The following is a 20369-nucleotide window of genomic DNA, read 5'->3' on the forward strand; positions in this document are numbered from 1 at the left end:
CTGTCATTTTAGAGTTTCTTTTAGGCAGGTAGTAGCAAGTAAAAGTCCATAATTTTTCTTCTCACTTTTTTACATGAAAATTAGCACGCTCTATGTTCTGCTTTTTGCTTTTTTTGTCATGTTATGTAGAGCTGTACATATCAGTGCTTGAAGAGTCTTCTCATTAGTTTCTAAGATACATTGTTTTTCGTTGCATGGATGTACGATAGTATACTTAACTCTTAACTAGGCCTTTATTGTTGGGCACGTGGGTTGTTCCCAGTGTTTTGCTGCTATAAACAGAGTGTAGTGAATAATCTTGTACATAAATAATTTCAGATTGATGGAAATCTATCTATACATCCATATAGGGTAAATTCCTGTAAATTTTATTGTTCAGTCAATGGGTAAATACATTTGTACTCTTCATGGGTTTTGTCAAATTACTCTCCTTAGGGTTATACCATTTTGTACTTTAACCAGCAGGCCATGACAGTACCTGTTTCTTCATCATGTTACTTACAAAGTGTAGGCAAATCTTTTCATTTTAAATAGATGTAATTCATAAATTCTAGGACGGTGATTCTCAAATGGGGATGGGAGAAGGTGAGATTATGAGGCGTCAAAGAATAATGGCATCCACTTATGTATTTGTCAGATATTTGAGCATCTTCTCTTTGTCAGTTACTCTTGTAGTCACTGGAGATACAGTAGTGAAGAAGGTGGTCATAATGTTTACTGAGACAATAAGTAGAAAATAGATAAGATCATTACTAATTATATACTTAGAGTGGGAGCTAAAGGGAAGTGATAATTAAGATCGAGTGGCAGAAGGTGGTATCAGAGCTGGGACCTGAAGAGTAAGAAAGAATCAGCCTTATGAAGAGCCAGGGGAATATCCCTGCATGAAAAGGGTCACAGAAGTCAAGACCCAAAAGCAGGGAAGAACTTGGTTGCTGAGTCTCATATATAATGAAAAGCTTAATGAAGTAAAGCCAGGGAGGTAGGCTGGGACTCCACCTCTTACCATGTAGATTTTTATAGCTCATGGTAATGAGTTCGGGTTTTACTTGTAAGTACTGTGGATGGCCAATGAAAGGTTTTAAGTAGGAAGGCAACATATGTTTTTTTTTCTGTTTTACTATATTTGTTTCAGATTTTTTTACTTTTGATTTTGAAATAATTTTATATTTAAAGAAAAGTGGCAAAGACAGAGAATTCCCATATACCATACTCTTTAATCAGCTCTTCCTAATGTTAACATCTTATATAACCACAGTACATTTATCAATACTAAGAAATGAACATTGTTGGTACAATGTTACTACTGAACTACAGACTTTATTAAGATTTTCCCATCATGTCTCAGTCTTCTCTGGTCTGTGACAGTTTCTCAGTGTTTTCTTGTCTTTCGTTACATTGACTATTGAAGAATTACTGGTCAGATATATTGTAGAATATTTCTCAATTTGGAATTGTCTGACGTTTTCTCATGCTTATACTGAAGTATTTTAGGAAAGCATACAGAGATGAAGTGTGTTCTCAGCACATCATGTCAGAGGGCATACTGTATTCATATGTATTACTTCTAGTGCTGTTAATCTTGGTCATTTGATTAAATTGGTGTCTGCCAGCTTTCAAAGCTCTTTCAGACTCTGTTCATTACAAGCAAGGTATTAAGTTCAGACCATGGTCCAAGATGGGGCAGGAACGTTAAGCTACAAATCCTGAAGGAAAGAGTATCAAAGAATCGGTGGACATATCTTAAAACCACCACAATAATTAAATATTTTGTGGGGACTATTTTCAGGTTATGCAAATATCCTTCTAGTTTCAGCAACTAATTTTAGCATTTATTAGGGGATGTTGCTCTAACAAATACTGTAATTATTTTTTAAAAGAACCACATGCCACTGTGTGTGGAAATGGACTTGAGGTGGGGTTGGAGAGATTTGATGTGAGATCATCAGGTAGTAATAGTAAAGGACAGAGGTGCTAGCATGGCCTCGGGTTAGCAGTGAAACTAAAGAAAAATAGATGAGTTCAAGATCTATTTTTCTAGAGAACAATAAGACTTGGTGATTAGATTGGAGGGGGGAAGATTAGGGAGAAATTCAATACCTAAAATTTCGTTTTTGTACTTGATATAATTTTTTATACAACGTTAACTAAAATTAGTAGAGCATAAATGTATTAGTTATTTCCATTTAACAAATTACCTCTAAAACTTAGGGGCTTGAAATGGGAAAAAGCACGAATATCCCAGAGTTTCTGTGGGTCAGAAATTTAGCAGCAGCTTAACTAAGTAGTTCTGGTTAAGTCTCATGAGGCTGCAGCCATCTGAAGGTTTAATTGAAGCTAGAAGGTAAGGGTTTTTTTAGGTGGCTCACTCACATGATTGCAAAGCTGGCTGTTGGAGAGATCACTAGCTGTCCTCAAGGGGCTTTCTCTAAGTAAAGGATATAGACAAGTAAACTCACAAGTAAATTCACACTTACAATGCAGTATAAATAAAACTATGATTGAGGAGGCATATAGGACACTAATGGGAGTTTAGTGTTAGTGTAATGGTCCAAGGAAGGCCAATAAGGAATGATTCAGCTGAGACCTTACGGATATGTAAGAGTTAATCAAGGAAAGGCAACAGAGACTTCCCTAGTCCAATGGAATAGCATGTGTGAAGAGCAAAAGTGAAAAAGAAAAACACGTTGCTTGAACTAAAAGAAGTTCGTTCTAGCTGGAGGGGGAGCATGGTGAGGAATACTGGTAAGATATGAAGCTAGAGCAGTACACGAGCAGCCAAATATAGAGTCTCAGGCACCAGTGTAAGGACCAGGAACATTATCTCAAGATCTGTGGAGTGCCATTAAAGTGTTTAAAATAGGGAGTGACAAGACGAGATTTGAATTTTATTAAACATAGACAGTAGTGTGCTGGAGCCAACTAGTAAAGGCTTGCAAGAACCAATTGTTAAATTTTCAGGAATTGACATGGTTGTTAAACAGCCATATTAAAACTGTTATGTAACATAATAAAACAAATTATGGTAGAACAAAGGTAATAAACACTCAGACTTTGCCATTTCCCAATTATCTTTGCATTTTACCAATATCTGTGTTTTTGAGGTTCTTTATACCTGCTGTAGCTGTGTGGTAGAAATACCATATAATAGTGTGCTACTGACATTTCTTCCCAACTCTGTGTTGCAGTCATGTTATGTTGGCAGCTTGAAAGGAGCCATGGTAGAAGTATTTGCACCACATAAATTAGCAAATTACATATCAGGGCTTGATTTATTGTTTTATCAATTATCTAGACCAGAAGTTAGCAAACTATAGCCTATTGCCCAAATCTTGCCTGGCTGCCTGTTTTTGTATATAAAGCTTTATTGGAATACAGCCTTATTTATTTATTTATATACTGTCTGCAGCCACTTTCACTCCAGTGGCAGATAGAGTAGTTCTGATAGACTGTATGGCCCTTGGGTCTAAAACATTTACTGTCTAACCCTTTAAGAAAAGTTTTTGACTCCTGCTCTAGACTAATAATGCAGATTAAAGCTTAAAAGTGTGTTGTATCTTCAGCCTTTACATTGTGAATAGCACAAAATATTAAGGAAATTTTCCTCTCGTATTTAATTACTATTATCAGAATCAGCAAAAAACTTGCTCACATCATTGACAAATGAGTGAAATTCTAACATGTCTTCTTCATTTCACTTTCATCTTGTAACATAAACAAAAATACTTAACCAGCGTCAAACAAAAATACTTAACCAGCGTCCACATCAAAACTTCACTTATTCCTCAGTTTCAATCCTAGGTGGCTATGGATGTAACAGTTTGGCAAAAATAAGTGGAGGAGCAAAATATTTTTGCATACCCCATTTTTCTGTAGCATATTTTCTTTGAATTTTGTTATTTCTGCATCAGTATTATTTAGCATGGATGACATAGAATATGGTTTTTGAGTTTTTCCTTTGTGAAATTTTATGGCGGTAGAGGTAAATATTATGCAGAATTGTGATATAATCTCATTTTTATTCTTTGTAGTATAATGTAAATATTCATTGACATTTTTGCTTCAGAAAGAATATAATTGTTTAAATATCTAGCTAACATACTGTTAGTATCCATGTTCTCTGTTAGTCTGTTGTCCCAGTTACTTAAGTGTTTGAAAGTTCTCAATAATTGTGCTTGCATAAAAAATTAACAGCTTTCACCATCACTAATAATTTTAATAAATTTTTTATTTAAAAAATGTGAGCAATATTTATATAAAGTGGAATTTCTTAATATTTAAAAATGGAATGCTATTCTTATGTTCTTCATTTCATATCAAATTCAGGAGGTAATGGCTTTCTCATTTAATCGTGCATTTATTTGTTATTTTCTAAATTTTGAGACAGGTTACAAGTGTTTATGTTTTATTATTTATTTATTGTTTGGTTTGTCATATGGTTTATTATTGGTTTGTTCTGTTTGCCTCTCTAGAACAAGGAGGAAGTGATGGCAGTGAGACTCCGGGAAGCCGACAGCATAGCTGCTGTGGCTGAACTACAACAGCACATTGCAGAGCTTGAAATCCAGGTACCATACGAAAACAATAAAGTACACTTGAAAATAATGCAGTAGGTTCCTCTTCCCTTTGCATCTGGACAATGACTTGTATCTTCATCCTAACAACTATGATTCTATTTTCAAAACATATTCATTTCCAATTCCATTCTTTTTATTGTGGTAAAGTACACATAACATGAAATTTACCATTTTAAAGTGTGCTGTTCTATGACATTAAGTACATTCACATTGTTGTGCAGGCAGGCTGCAGAACTCTTTTTATCTTGCAAAACTGAAACTCTATACCCACTAAACAAGTCCCCATCCCCTCTCCCCGCAGCCCCTGGAAACTACCATTCTCCTTTCTGTCTCTGACTACTTTAGGTTCTTCATATAATTAAAATCGTACAGTATTTGTCTTTCTGTGACTGGTTTACTTCACTTAGCGTAATGTCAGTAAGGTTCATCCATGTTGTAGCATATGTCAGAATTTCCTTCCTTTTTGAGGCTGAATAATATTCCGTTGTTTGTTTATGCCATGTTATTTTTATCCATTCATCCATTGATGAACACTGGGGTTGTGAACACCTTTTGGTTATTGTGAATAATGCTGCTATGACCATGGTGTACAAATGTCTGCTTGCGTCTCTGTTTTCATTCATTTCTTTGGGGTATATACCCATAAGTGGGATCATGTGGTAATTCTATGTTTAATTTTGAGGAATTGTTAGACTGTTTTCCACAGCAGCTGCACCATTTTGTATTCCCACTAGCAGTGCACAAGGGTCTCAATTTCTCCACATCCTCACCAACAGTTATTAATTTTCCATTTCCTTTTTTTATAATAGTCATCCTGATGGGTGTGAAGTGGCATCTCATTGTGGTATTGATTTGCGTTTCCCTAATGTTTAGTGATGTTGAGTGAGCATCATTTCCATGTGCTTCTTTGCCTTTTGTATATCTTTAGAGAAATGTCTATTCAAGTCCTTTGCCCATTTTTTTTTGTCAGGTTGTTCTTGAGTTTTAGAAGTTCCTTATAGTATTTTCAGTGTCAATCCCTTAATCAGATATATGGTTTACAAATATTTTTTCCCACTCCATGGGTTGCCTTTTTGCTCTGTTGTTATTGTCCTTCAGTGCACCAAAGTTTTAATTTTTTTTGAAGTCCAACTTATCTATTTTTTTCGTTAGTTGCCTGTGCTCCAAGTCCATTTTTGAATGAGTTTATCATATTTCTATATTGTCAAGGCTATTGAAGAAAATTCAAAGCTTTAAAAATAAATGTGTTTTGTCACTTCTTATCTCCTACTTCTTGTTGTACAATATAACATTTCCAATATGGGCAAAGTATTATGTTTAAAATCTTATTTCTTTCACAGTTTTTTTATTGTGTTCTATTCCAAGCCATAAATATAGTTTTCTCTGCAACATCTAGAATTTTTTTCCCACCTAAAAAATCATTTTGTCCTTAAATTTCAATTCAAAATTCAGTTAATTTATGAGACTTAAATATTATTTTATAACTGCATCTCTTGATCTGAGTCAAAAGTAATTACAACATGTTACGATTTGTGTAAGTTTATAAAAAAGTATTTATGTTCTGTTGATAATATTCCCTATAAAGTAGCATGTAATTCAGAAAAACTTCAAACATACGTAATATATTTGTAATCAGCTATTTAAATCATGCTATCAAATGCAATTCTAGTTTATTCTGTACTTTTCTAACATCAAGAAAATTATAAAATTTTGTCACATTTCTGTATATCTTAGCAAAATTTAAATCTTTTTGTTGATGCCGAAATATTCATTAAAATGAAGCACTTGGTAAATGCATGTTTTGTTTGAAATAAAATAGCATCTTTTTCGAAAAATAGAAAAAAGCATGAAATTTTTACTATCGATAGCAGTATGTTAGCATTAAATGGCACTTGGTTAAGTGATCACTGGAATCCTAATTGCCAAATTCATTGGTACTTTTTCAGTATTTGTCCTGCTCGAGCTTACCTCATTTGTCATTGACCACTTATCCTTTTTGCATTCTCTCTTCCCTTGGCTTTCCTAACACCACTCACTTGGACTCTCTTCTTGTTTAACTGTTGTTTTCAGTCTTTTCCATTACGTAGTTCTGAATGTTTGTATTCTTCTGAGAAACAGTTTTGGTTTTTTAAAAACTATTCAAATGAAGGTTCTTGCTTACATGGCTTCAGGAGCCATCTTTACAACAACGAATCCTAACATATGTATCTCCAGCCCTAGCACATTTCCCCTAACCAATAATTGTCAAACCTTTTTTAAAAAAAATGATTAAGAAAATATACAGAGAAGTTCGTAAACAAAGCAAAATTATAATATATATGACCACTATAGAGAATATTGCTTGTACCCCAGAAGTTTACCCAATCACACCCTACTCCCTTATTCTGAATTTTATGGTACTTTTATGGTAGTCCTAAAATTTATCATGATTACTATAAAACTCCTCACTGTTGTGTCATCTTTGTATGCATCTCTCATCCACACAGTTTGGTTTTCCCTGTTTCTGAATTTTGTATAGTTATGTTGAGTATTTTCAATTTTGTCTCTTCTTTCTTTATTCAGCATTATTTTAGTAGAGTCGTCATTTTTATCATTGTATGTGTTCCATTTTATGAATACATCACAATGTATTTGTCCATTCTAACATTGGTCGTCATTTGGGAATTTCCAGATTAGGACTACTCTGAACAGTGCTGTGATTATGGGCAATCTTGTGCACTATTCCGATCACACGTATACATGGTTTCTCTAACATGAATACCAAGCTGTGGAATGGCTGGGTCATAGAGCATGCAAATCTTCAACTTTATTTTCCAAAGCGTTTGCATCAGGTTAAACTCCCAACAGCAGCATATGACAGTTCTTGTTCCACATCCTCCCCCATCACTTGGTGGTGTCAGAGGTTTTAATTTGTGCCATTCTGGTCGGTATGTAATGATATTTCATCATGGTTTTAATTTCCATTGACCTGATTACTAATGAGTTTGGCCATTTGAATTTTCTCTTTTGTAAAGTGCCTGTTAAATCTTTTGTGTATATTTTCTATCGGTTTGGGTTGTCTTTTTCTTATGGATGTGTAGTTCTTTATATATTGATGTTATATTTTGCAAATGTCTTCTCTCATTCTGTAACTTGTCTTTTGTTGTTGGGTTTGTTTTTTGTTAATTTATTGTCTTTTGATGAATTGGTTTAATCAGTAGTAGACAGCTCCACCTGGAAATTGTACAGACACTTCATGTTTAACATGTTTAAAATCAAATGTGTTCCTATTCCAACCAAATTTCTTTTCTTCTTTTGTATCTCAAGTCTTGATCAGTGGTATCATCTATTACTGAATTTTTCAACCTAGTAGGAACTTCACTTGTACTTTTCTTATCCTATACTATATATCATATATACCAAGGCTGTTACATAGACTGTGCAAATTTTAAACTTTACTAGATAATACCAAATTATTTTACAAAGTGCTTGTGCTAGTTGACATTTCTACCAGCATTTTACCTGCTCACCTACTCTTGTAGATTTGCTTTCAGATAATTCTTAGTAATTCAAATTAAAGAGTCTTGTCCAACTCTGCAATTCCTTCAAAAGTTAAGTCCTCAATAGGACTTATCATGGTGATCACTTCTTTAGCATAGGGCATATAATCAATAATGTGGTGATAATTCTGTATAGTCCTAGGTGGGTACTATAGGGTTGAATAACTGTGATGTACACTTGAAACTAATCTAATATTGTATGTTAGCTATATTTTAATAAAAATCTTTTTTAAAAAGTCCTCAATAAATTTAAAACTAAATCAAAGGTACTTTTAATCACTTCAGAAACATTTTTTGAATTTTTCCTAACCTTTTTATTCCCCCTGCCACTCCCTTAATTCATCTCACCCGCCCCCCACTATCATAGTAATTTCCTATCCAATTTCCTTTTCACCAGCCTCAGCTCTTCGACAAAGCTACCAAAGTTATCTTTCTAAAACATAAAAACTTTCATTGACTGCCTTTTACCTACCAAATCACATCAACACTCCTTGTATAAAATGTTTATCTTTACCTTATTGCTCAAACCTGCATTTCTAGCTTCATCTTTCACCATTACCTCCCCATCCTCCCTTCCCACCTCCACACACATACACTCTCTTCAAAATTTTTACATTTTTTTCAAAGTTCTGTACTAGTCTGCACACTGCTATGTCTTCATAAATTGCTGTGTTTTTCTGTGCCCCCTACTCCTCTGCTTTTGAGGTATTTCTGCTTACTGAGTTCTCCTTTGCTAGCTTGCTATCAATACATTTGGTAAATGTGTTTTCAGTAAACATTTTAATGATTCAACTTTTACTTATTTATTTACTTGTTGCATGCAGATTAAGACCCATAAATAGGTCTTTTGCTAAAACCTGAAATTTGTTTTTTCAATTCTAAGAATAATATATTTTAGGTTATTCTTAGACAAGGAAATATCTTAGATCACTTTTAGGTTCCACTAGGGGGAGAACTGAACTTAGTCAAACATTTTTATACTTCAGATCTCTTCAGACCAACCCTTCCAATTGCTGTTGCTCTCTTGTGAATAAAATGTTTCAAACTCTTCATTTAATACATTATATTATGTAATGTAATGAAAGACTTCTTTTCTAATGTACTTATGAAGATTATACTTTTGTAAATGTCATATTTAGTTGCGGAAATACATTAGATGAAGAAATAACCCATTTTTAACACATTAATAACACTGCAGCATTCTCTGGTAGATACACTTATGAGGTTGAAGTTTTCAAAGATTCTTTAGTCTGCTTGACACTTTTATGATAGAAAATTCATAATCTCCCCATGTTATTCTTCCGAGATAACTATATGCATCTGTAGTATACTTAATGTTCCTTATAATGCTTTTTCCGCCTGTCTGTGGAGGAGCTATTTTACATTAATGTCTCACAGTGAATTTAACCTTTTTTAAGTGTAAAAACTTTCAAATTTTAGCCATTTTCCTAGAACTGTTTGTAAAAGTTATCAGCTATGTTTCTTCCTTCACAAACAGAATGACACTTACTGATAGATTTTAGTCACCATTCTGTAATGCTTGTTTGGAGCAGATTATACACCTGTAAAATTAAGGGGTTGAACTCTAAGTTTCCATTAAATATAAAAAAATTATGATACCATGTGTATCATTTTGATATTTTTTGACAATTCAGAGTTACTATTATGATTTTAAATACTATTTAATCCTCTCCATTCAGGTCTGTATTATTTTCTTAAATAAAGCTCCTCTGGCCAAATTTCTATCTAAAATAATATTCCTATTAATCATTATACTCTTATGCCACTTTATATTTCTTCAAAACAATTATTTCTTGCCATAAATTACCTATTTTGTTGCTGTTCACATTCCCTACCAGAATGAAAGATCCATGAGAGAGGAATTTTTTTTAAATTTTTTATTTATTATTAAGTGTGTTTTTCTAGGACCTATTAGCTCCAAGTCAAGTAGTTGTTTAATCTAGTTGTGGAGACCACAGCTCACAGTGGCCCATGTGGCGATCAAACCGGCAAACTGGTTGAGAGCACCGCTCTCTAACCACTGGGTGAACTGGCCACCCCAAGAGAGGAATTTTTGGCTGGTTTATTCAATTGCTGTATTCCTCAGTGTTTGGTTATATAATGCCTGGTATATAACCATCACTCAAATATTTGCATTTGAAGAAATTAAATTAATATAATAATTCACTCATTTGCTGTTGTTTCTACAATAAATGATTTTAATGTATTTAATTTGAGTATTCGGATATTTAAAATTCAGAGGTTATTACTATATTCACACATGTGTCAATTCACATACATTCTTTTATCAATAGGTCCCTACTGGTTAGGAAGGATAAAATTAATTCAGACTCAGCCTTACTGCATTTATCATTATATAGAATGAGTGACTGAGCCTGCGTCCCTTCTTTGAAATGTCACTGGATAGAATTTAAATCTCTGTAATTTCAAATACATTTGCCGTCAGTGTTAATGGCTTTAATTACATGTAAAATAGTGGCAGTTATGTTTTAAAGGAGAAATTTATTTTTTGCTTGCTGTCTGCACATATGTTTTACAAGCTAATTTTGTTGAATGTCTCAGACTAATGGAATTTCTTTAAGTAGCTTGCAAAAATAAATATGTCATACTCTGATCAGAATAAAAAGCTTTAAAAATTTTAATTATTATGAGGAACAAGAGGATTTTAGAATCCTGAATGACTCTGTGGTCACAGCTTTCTGTCTTTTTTGTTTTCTTACAATTGCTAGAGATTTTGTATTGGTTAACAGTATAGATTTTGAAGTCTATTAAACTTATTAAAACTGTTTCTTTGACAAGTTAACTTATTTTTTTTATTTACTCATTTAAAACTGAGAATCCTAAAGTTATCAGCCTTAGAGTTGTTGGGATTAAACGAGAAAGCATGTGTGAAGCATTCTAGTCTCCAGAAAAACAGCTCATAGATGACCTTATATACAGTCAACGTTGCAGGGGATTCCAAAAATTACAACCAAACTGGAAAGTGCAGAAAGTATTTGAGTCTTTTAGGATAGTTTTTACTCACCCCGGATGATGAGTTTATTATCTCTTTGCCAGAATTATACCTATATAGCATCAAATTAAGAATTGTGTTGGCTTTTTGGTTTTTTTCTAAAATGTGTATTTGAGTTTGCTTATTTCTGTTCACTGTAAGCCCTATTTATTTTTTATGTATTTTCCAATTTGGGATAATATAAGACCTTATTAATTAATTGTATGTTTAATTCTTCCAGGATACTAATAACAAGGTTAAGAGCATTAATAGCTAACATCATTGATTACTTAAACATGCCACTTAAGTCTATTCATTTATTTAATCTTCTCAACAACCATATATATAATAATAATAAGTATTGTTAATATCCCCATATTGTAGTTCAGCAAACTGAGGCATAGAAAGGATTTTAAAATGGGATTTTGTTGTTTGTATGAGAACGCACAGTGTAACTTAAATTCTTTCCAGGATTAAAATGAAATGCTTTTTCTTTAATATTAAAAATATTAATAGGAGTTCTGTTATAGGAGTTATAGGAGTTATATGGATTTTTTTTTCATAGCAGATCAACTGCCTCCTATAACTCTGCTTTTCACATAGTTAAAGTTACTACTAGTTTCTGTTCACCACTTAAAATCTTTTAATAGCTTCCTGTGGCTTTCAGGACAAAATTCAAATTCTGACTCTCCTCTCAAGACCCTTCTTGCTCTGATTCTTGCCTCCCTTTCCAGCTTCATTTCCTACTTTTCCCAGCATACACCTGTAGTTGAGCAACAATAAACTAGCTAAGAATCCTTCAAATCTGTCATATGATTCACCCTGTGTTTTCTTTTCTCCCCCTTTGATCTTCCTTATTTCCAAGGTCATCCTAAGTTTGATCTGCTGTGATTAGCCTTCCCTGATGATGCCACCTCAGCCAGCCTGGTTGTCTCTGCTCCTCTAACACCCTCTGTCATAGACCTCTCTTACACCCTCTCACACTATTTTAATCATTCTCATTTAGAAGCCCAGATGTGAAGAAGATTAACTTGTGAATTTAAATGGGTATTGTTTTCAATTCAACAAATATTTATGGAGTACCTACTATGTGCCAGTTACTATTCTAAACACTTGAGAAGAATTAGTGAACAAAATACACAAAATCCTTTTCCTCATCAAGCTTAATGGTAGAGGAAAAAGTCAGATGAACAAAATAAATGACCCATGTAGTGTGTAATTTAGAACATGATGGATACAATGGAGGAAAAGGTGTAGGAAAAGGAGAGGCTTGGGGTGGTGATGATAGGGTACTATTGCTATTTTAAATAATGTGTTCAGGAGGGGCTCATTAGAAGGGGATATAAACAAAGATTTGAAGCAGGTGAGGCATGAAGATTTGGGAGAAGAATTCCCTGGCAAGGGAATAGTTAGGGCAAAAGGCCTAAGACTAGGAGCCTTAGTGGAGTAAGAGGGGAAGATGAGGAAGTCTGAAAGGTAAATAGGGCAGATTATATAGGGCCTACGAATTTAGACCTTTCTCTGAGTAAGATGAAAAATCATTGGAGGGTTTTGAGCATATGAGTGATCAGTTAGATGACATTTACCCTATTAAAAAATATTTAATTGAGTTTGATTCAGAAAAGAGTGCTTGTAAGAATTCATAGTATTTACATGCGAGGAAATGGTGGTTAAAAATTGTTTCCTCCTTCTCTAAGTGGAATTTTCCACCTTTATTATAGAGATCCAAATGTTATTTGGTAGTTGAGGACTTTACTTTTACATTCATACTAAATAGAACTCTCCAGTTTCCAGGTGATGGAACAAAACACAGAAAAGTTAATTTTGCTCAGTTAGTTGAAGAAAATAGATGGGAATTGAAACCAAGCCTTCTGATATTTAACCTGGGATTGAGTTTCTATTTTGGTTATTATAAAGATAAGTATATTAGTTTATCATAACCATATTAAAAGCTGCTGTGGGCTAAGCACATCTATAAAATTAATTCTGCTTTGTTATAAATGGAAAGTTTTTTCATTTAAAACAGTTTAGTTCTACTCAAATGCAACGTTTTCTTCTTTTCCTGGTACCCAGTCACATTTACCCACTTTTGTTAGTTTGCCCAGCCGATAACCTCTAGGGATGCCTCAGATGGGCAATACCCCAACCACTCTTGGCTTAAAAACACCCACTCAACCTTCTGTTGTGACATAAAGTGAGGGAGTTAGGTTTAAATCAGTGTGCCCAGATCAGTATGTAGTTTTGAGAGAGATGGAGAGGAAGTGATAAAATCTTTACTATAGAACTTTAAAATATTATATATTTTAATAATGTTACATTGCCATGACATTAGATAAAGTTTATCATAAAACTCGGTGATCATTTTGTGCTTTCCAATTTCCTGAGCTAATTTGTTAACACTTTCACAACAGGGGGTAGTTTATATGCAACTCTTGGCTAACAAACTTCTTTTTGGAAGATTCCCGCCCCCCTCACCCCCCCCCCGCCCCCCCGTGAAGCACAATCATTTCTGTTTTGAACAACTTACTTAAATATTAAAATATTTTTCATTTTTCTTTAAGAATTTTCTCAAAATGTTAAGCATTTTTAAATTAGAAAGATAGCTGCCCTGTAATCTTATCTAATCTTAACACTAATTCTCAACAAAGGAAGTTATTAGGTATGTAGAATATTTTACTCAGCTTGCTATCTAGTCATTTGGTATTATAAAATTCAGTTAAAGTTTTTTTTAACTAATCTGCTCAGAGATAATTCTTTGGTATCCAACTTTAGTATGCATTTAAATATAAAGGGATTAAGTATCCAGTGGTTTTTAAGATATTGCTGTATCTGGAAATGAAGTATATCTCTCAGATACCCCAAAACAGCTCATTGTAGCATCTCAAGAATTAGTGAAGGTAGGTTAGACTCTGAAGTACCATAATATCAGTGATTGTCCTGGTGTTATTAAAAATTAGTTTTTGTACACCTAGCATGCAGACATTGGTTTCTAATACCATTTCCAATAAAAGAGAAACCAAGTCTCCTTGGGACAAGAAACATACAAGGTGAGCCTGATGCATCTTGTAATGCCAGAAAGTAAAGAAATGCTAAAAACAAAACAAAACTCTTCCTTAATAGACGTATGTTAAACGGACAGAGAGGATCCATCTGAAAGAGCTCCCAATCGCCAAAGGTGGAACAATTTTTAAAGTAGTAGTGGATTATAACTCAAAGTATAAAATAATATCCATGAGTCCATACGGATGTAAACAATGATTGAATAAATTAATAAATGGGGGAGAAGAGAGAAATCTCTATGCAGTATTCCAAATACTCTGCCCTCAACGAGGGAAAGCATAAAATCCTACTTTGTAAGTGTGAGCTATGCACAGTGATTTCCCTCCAAAGGGTACAGTATGGAAAAGGCAGGAAAAAAAGAGTAGCTTTACAGTGGAGAAAGCTGACAAACATTACCTCACTAAGGTAATTAATCACCTTAATCACTAAGGTGATTAAGATCAACATCAACAGTTAATAAATCACATTAGGAGTATGTACCCATGATATGATGTGATAAAGCCGGCACTTTACCTTTGTGGTCTTCCAGTAACCCAGAACTCCAATCTTACCAAGAGGAAAATATCAGACAAATTTTGACAGTGGGACATCCCACCAATTGCTTGGCCAAAGAACTCCTAAAAGCTGTCAAGGTCATCAAAAACGGCAGTCTGAGAAATTATCACAGCCAAGAGCAACCTAACGAAGCATAACTATTAAATATAATGTGGTATCTTGCGTAGGCTCCTAGAACAGAAAAAGAACATTAAGTTTAAAAAAAAACTAAGGAAATCTGAATATACTATGGAATTCAGTTGATAAAACTGTATCAGTATTGGTTGCTTAGCTGTAACACATGGATAATACCATGTTTCCCTGAAAATAAGACCTAGCCGGACAATCAGCTCTAACGTGTCTTTTGGAGCAAACATTAATATAAGATCCGGTCTTACAGTATAGTAAAGTAAAACTGGGTCTTATATTAATGTTTGTTCCAATCAGCAATCAGCCTTAGAGCTGATTGTCTAACTAGGTCTTATTTTCGGGGAAAACGGTAGTAATGGAGATGTTAACAATAGGGAGACAGTGCAGGGGTAAAAGGAAATTCTCTAGCTTCTCAATTTTTCTGTAAATCTAAAACTGTTCTTTAAAAAAAAACTATTTTAAAAAATAGTTTATGTAATTCCATGGTTTTTAGGAACCTTCTGGAATTATATAGAAGTTAAAGTATTGGTTACAAAATTAATCTGTTTCCAATTAAACTATAATTTATAAAATATTTTCTAGCTTTTGGATCTTGTACAAATTTTTCATGTGTGCATTTAGCTGGTCCTATAAGAAACATCACTTTAAATGTGTGTGTGTGTGTGTGTGTGTGTGTGTGTGTGTGTGTGTCTTCTGAAAAGGAATTTAAGTCAGTCTTAGCATTGAGAAAACAATGTGATTTATTTTCTCCTTTCCATACTTTTCCACTTACCTTGTTATTTTCTTAAAAATATTTATATATACTTTTAGTTTTTCTAATTACTAAAACTAGAAAACTAATCTTATCTAGTTTTCTAAAAAATAAAAGAATATTTAAACCTTTTTGTCCATGACTTTAAATTACAGGAAACTGTTTTAGAAACTTACCAATAGTACATGATATGAGTATGATTTGTCTTTAGATGTGTCAAATGAGTCATCTTGAAGTCATGGAGAGGCTATCATTTACCACATTTACTATTCTGGTTAATTTGTCTTGGGGCAAAATACAAATCAGTAATTACTTACTACAGCTTAGAAGGTCGCTATTGATGTTTCAGTAAGGTTAAGGTGATTAATCACGGTGATTACTTATCAACTTCACGGATTTACTCAGATCATCAGGTTTTCTTCTAAAATAATTTCATATGCAATTATAATTTGCCTAATACATTTTGCATTAATATATGAATTGAAAATATCAAATTAGGATTTAGAAATTGAGCCCCTGCTGCAAGTTAATATGGTTGCCTATGTGACCGTTGAACATAGTTTCATAATATAGCCTTGAAAAAAGTATTATTTAACCTTTAAAACAGTCAAGGTATTGCCTTTTTATGGTCCCTCAAATAGTTTAACTTTTACAAAGGAGAGAGAGCTTGGATGTATCTTTATGTAGCATGACCTCTCTTTTTGTTACATTTTTTATCTCTGGGTATTATTTAAAATAGTTTTTAAATGTAAGCTTTACACTTGCATTTGAGACTAAGCAACCTGCATTGTGTCATGACCCTTCTAATACCACAAACCTTCTGTAATACTACTCCCAGTGAAAAACCCACATCCTATGTATAACCTTAGATTTATTTTGAAATCTCTATGAAGAGAGCACAGAGAGATTACTAATTGTTTCTGTTATTTCCTTTAAGGGTGTGATGTCTATTTGTAAACCATGTTTTAAGTTTTAATTTGTCAGGCTTAAAAAATGTCAAAGTATATTTAGTACTGATTTCCTATTCTAAACTTACTATATAAAAATTTAATAACTAATTATAAGTTTCAGTTGAGAATTGGGTGATATGTTAGATATCTGTAGAGCATTCAAGAAAGGAGAAAGTAACGGTACTTCCAGTAGCCAATACTTCTAATACTACTGGCCAGTACAATACTAGTAAACAATGCAAATTTAAACAATAAGCCACCATTTTTTCTGTTTTATTTCCGTTCTTGTTTTTATTATTTCCTTCTTTCTATTTTAGATTTATTTTGTGTTCTTTATGTAACTTCTGAAGATAGATACATAAATCCCACATTGTTTTTATTATTTAAAAACATTGGTAACTACTCATCAGTAGGAAAATGCTTAAATCATAGTAAATCTATACTAGGAATAGTTTGTATCTTTCATAAAGAATAAGGAAAGATCTGTAGGACATATTAAATAAGAAAAACAAATTATAGACAGGATGTATATCATAATTCCATTTGTGTGTTTAAAAGTATGCATGTGTACGGATTATGTGTCTACAGATGTGTGTGTGTATACACACACATATATGTGTGTATATATATGTATATATATACATATACATATGTGTGTGTGTGTGTGTGTATGTATTTAAATACATTGGAATGTCTGTTGTGATTCCCGTCAAGACTGTTTACAATATACCTTCTGGGAAGAGTAAAGGGCTTGGTGCTAAAGACTAAGGGGTCGGACTTCACTTTTTATCCTATGTGATTTTACATGATTACCTTTCTAATTTTTTTTAAAGTAATTGTTGCTGGAATGGAAATAAGAACTAGAACTTCAAAATAAATATAGAAAATAGCAACGAAGAAAACGTGGTCAACCCAGCAAAAACGCCACACACTCCTCTGGCCTTAAAGTACCCGCCTTGTCTGGCTTCTGCCCCCTTCTCTGCCTTCGTCATAGACCACACCCCCTGACGTGTGAATGCTTTTACAACACCAGCCTCCTTTTGTTTCTGGAATCAGGATCATTCATCCTGTTCATTCCTACCTTAAGGCTTTTGCTCTTGCTCTTTCCTGCATTTGGGATACTATGCTCTCTGGTCTTCCCATGGCTGGTTCCTTCTTATCATTTATATCTCAACTTAAAAGTCACCAACTCATAGAGATATTAATCCCTGATCCCTTTTGTAAAGTCCCCTCACACTGTCACTCTATTTCATCATCATGTTTTTTATTATTAATGGCTCTGATCAGTGTCTGAAATTATCTTCACTTTAAAAGTTAATTCATACCTACACATACTATATTAGAACTTTGTCTTATTTACTGCTGTGTTATGCCTTTTACCTTGGCATATACAGCTGCTCAAAAAATAATTGCGGAATGAATTTTAGGGGGCAGAAAACAGCCATGTATAAGAGAGCTTGCTATTCTCTGCCATAAGAGCAGGTAGCAGGTTCTAAGTACTTTATGTGTAAAGATTCATTTATTTAGATAAATGTTGCCCCAGAGATAGATTGACACTGATCCCTTAATTTCCTACCCTGACCATCTAACAAAATAGTAAATAATAATTTTTTTAAGGCAGTGCTTTCCCACTAAAAGCAGCCTGAAGGAAAAAATATCATAAACTAATGCAATAAAATTTAAGAGACTGCTCAGGGAAGAAATAGACTATTCTACAGCAGAGAGGCGTAGCAGGCGTTGGCTGCTAATCTCAACTGTCATCCCTCTCCTGTCCCACTCACAAGGCTATATGGGTAAGTCAGCACAATCCCCCAAGGATTCATTCATACCCTAAATATGGGGAAAGGAAAATAAGTATGTTAATTTCCTGACTGAGGAGCTGTAGAAACTTCTGGAAGGAACAACCCAGAGAAAGAGATTAGAAAATGAACTTCTGAATCTTAACTAAAGTGAAGGTGCTAGGACAACACACTGAATTTGGGAAATGATCTAAATTCTAAAACCTAGTTTTTGACATATGTCCCACTAATATTGTTATACAAGATATTTAACAAAATCGCAGAAGGATAAGTGGAGCCCTGGTTTAGATAGGTTCTGCCTTTCCCTGTACTATTCCTCAGGTTGTAGAAAAGTGAAAACAAACTTAAGTTTGGAGGGTAAAGAAAGTAGTTTTCAGTATGGTAGGGAGTTAATATAAGTGACCCATATCGTTAAAGCATTTGGAATATCTGGACAGTCTATCCATAAGCATGATGATCAGAAAAAATAGCACAGCATTTTGGTTTATATTATTAGAGCAGAGAAAGAGAAAGAAATTCCATTCAAAAAAATCCCAACCAGGGCTGGCTGGTTAGCTCAGTTGGTTAGAGTGCGGTGCTCGTAACAGCAAGGTTGTCGATTCAATCCCCACATGGGCCACTGCGAACTGCGCCCTCCACAACTGGATTGAAACAACTACTTGACTTGGAGCTGATGAGTCCTGGAAAAACACACTGTTCCCCAATGTTCCCCAATAAAAATTTAAAGGAAATATGTGGTTAAAAATATAAAACTACTGGATAGTGAAATCCAGCTTAAAACAAATCAAAATAAAAAACTAGAAAATGTGGGCACTATTTAAAAAGATGGGTGGTGAATACTGGATTAATTTAAATACAGAACTGATACTAAACAAATATGGGAATAATGGTTACAGGCTAGAATGTTTTTCTTACAAACTATGACAATGTAAAAATAGCTAACAAAAATCTGGGAGTGGAGGGAGGGAGATGAAAGCAAGTATGAATGTTTTATAGCAAGATAGTCAATCAAATACCACACAAATTTAAAGCATATAATTAAAAAATGGACACTGACATCAATGCTTTACATAATCACTTTTCTTAAAGTTAGGAGTTTTTTTTTTAAGGAAATTATGTCTCTTCTATTGAAAACTTTGCATTCACTATACTTTCTTATTTGTATCAATTTTAGCTAAAATTTAACATTTAATTTTCAGCTTTGTATTTTTTTGCTTTGCCTAAATTGTTTAAGATGAACATACATAATTTTACAAAAACAATTGTTTTTCTTAAAAACAAAACAAGCTGGCTGCACATACTCAAAGATGGTAGCATTGATTAATCCTACGAAGTATGAATAGAAATATTATTCTCTTTGTGTAATTTTTTAATTAAAAATTTTTTCCTACATTTTTCCCCAAGCATTTAAATTCTTCTATAAAAAGGTGAACTCCACGTTATAAGCTAAAGGTGATAAATATTTGATCGAAGAACGTATGCAGAAGAAATATGACTTATAATAACTGTATTATTCACAGCCTAGCCAAACCATCTCATTGAAATTGTTGAGAAAGGAAATTTATAGTATGAATTATTAATCTGAAGTACATAAAATGTTATTGATATTTATATAGGCTCTCTTTGATTTGTTTTTGCTTTATTTTTTTTGTACGTTGATCTCCCTTGGCTTCATATGGGAAAGGATTACTGAATTTATAAGTAATTATTATTTGGTTTTTCAAACCGACCTTTTATACTTAGATACAAATGGTTGGCTCCCTATCAAGTTTTAATACTCTAATAGTCTAATAAGTTGATAAAAATTCCTGTTGACAAAATCAGTTAAACATGGGTCCTTTAAACAGTCAAGAGAAGAGCATGTTTTATCAGTGATACGAATATATAAGAGCCATCTGGTCATCTGATGCTAAGGAAGGTACACGGGAAACTTTGGCAGCTAATGACTGTATTCCCAAACTTTGGCTTACTATCACTCTTTACAGAGGGTCTAGAA

General features: G+C 33.5%; 1 protein-coding gene across 3 annotated transcripts in view; it reads left to right on the top strand.

Moving 5' to 3' along the window:
- Positions 1-20369, top strand: part of EVI5 (ecotropic viral integration site 5) — a 223736-nt gene that overhangs the window by 155892 nt on the left and 47475 nt on the right. For all 3 annotated transcript variants that reach the window (XM_081056253.1, XM_081056254.1, XM_081056255.1), the window contains one exon: positions 4473-4568. In XM_081056253.1, coding sequence (XP_080912379.1) covers positions 4473-4568 — 96 coding nt within the window. The remainder of the gene's footprint in view (positions 1-4472; positions 4569-20369) is intronic.

The sequence above is a fragment of the Rhinolophus hipposideros genome (genome assembly GCF_964194185.1).
Source record: "Rhinolophus hipposideros genome assembly, chromosome: 8".
NCBI lineage: Eukaryota > Metazoa > Chordata > Mammalia > Chiroptera > Rhinolophidae > Rhinolophus > Rhinolophus hipposideros.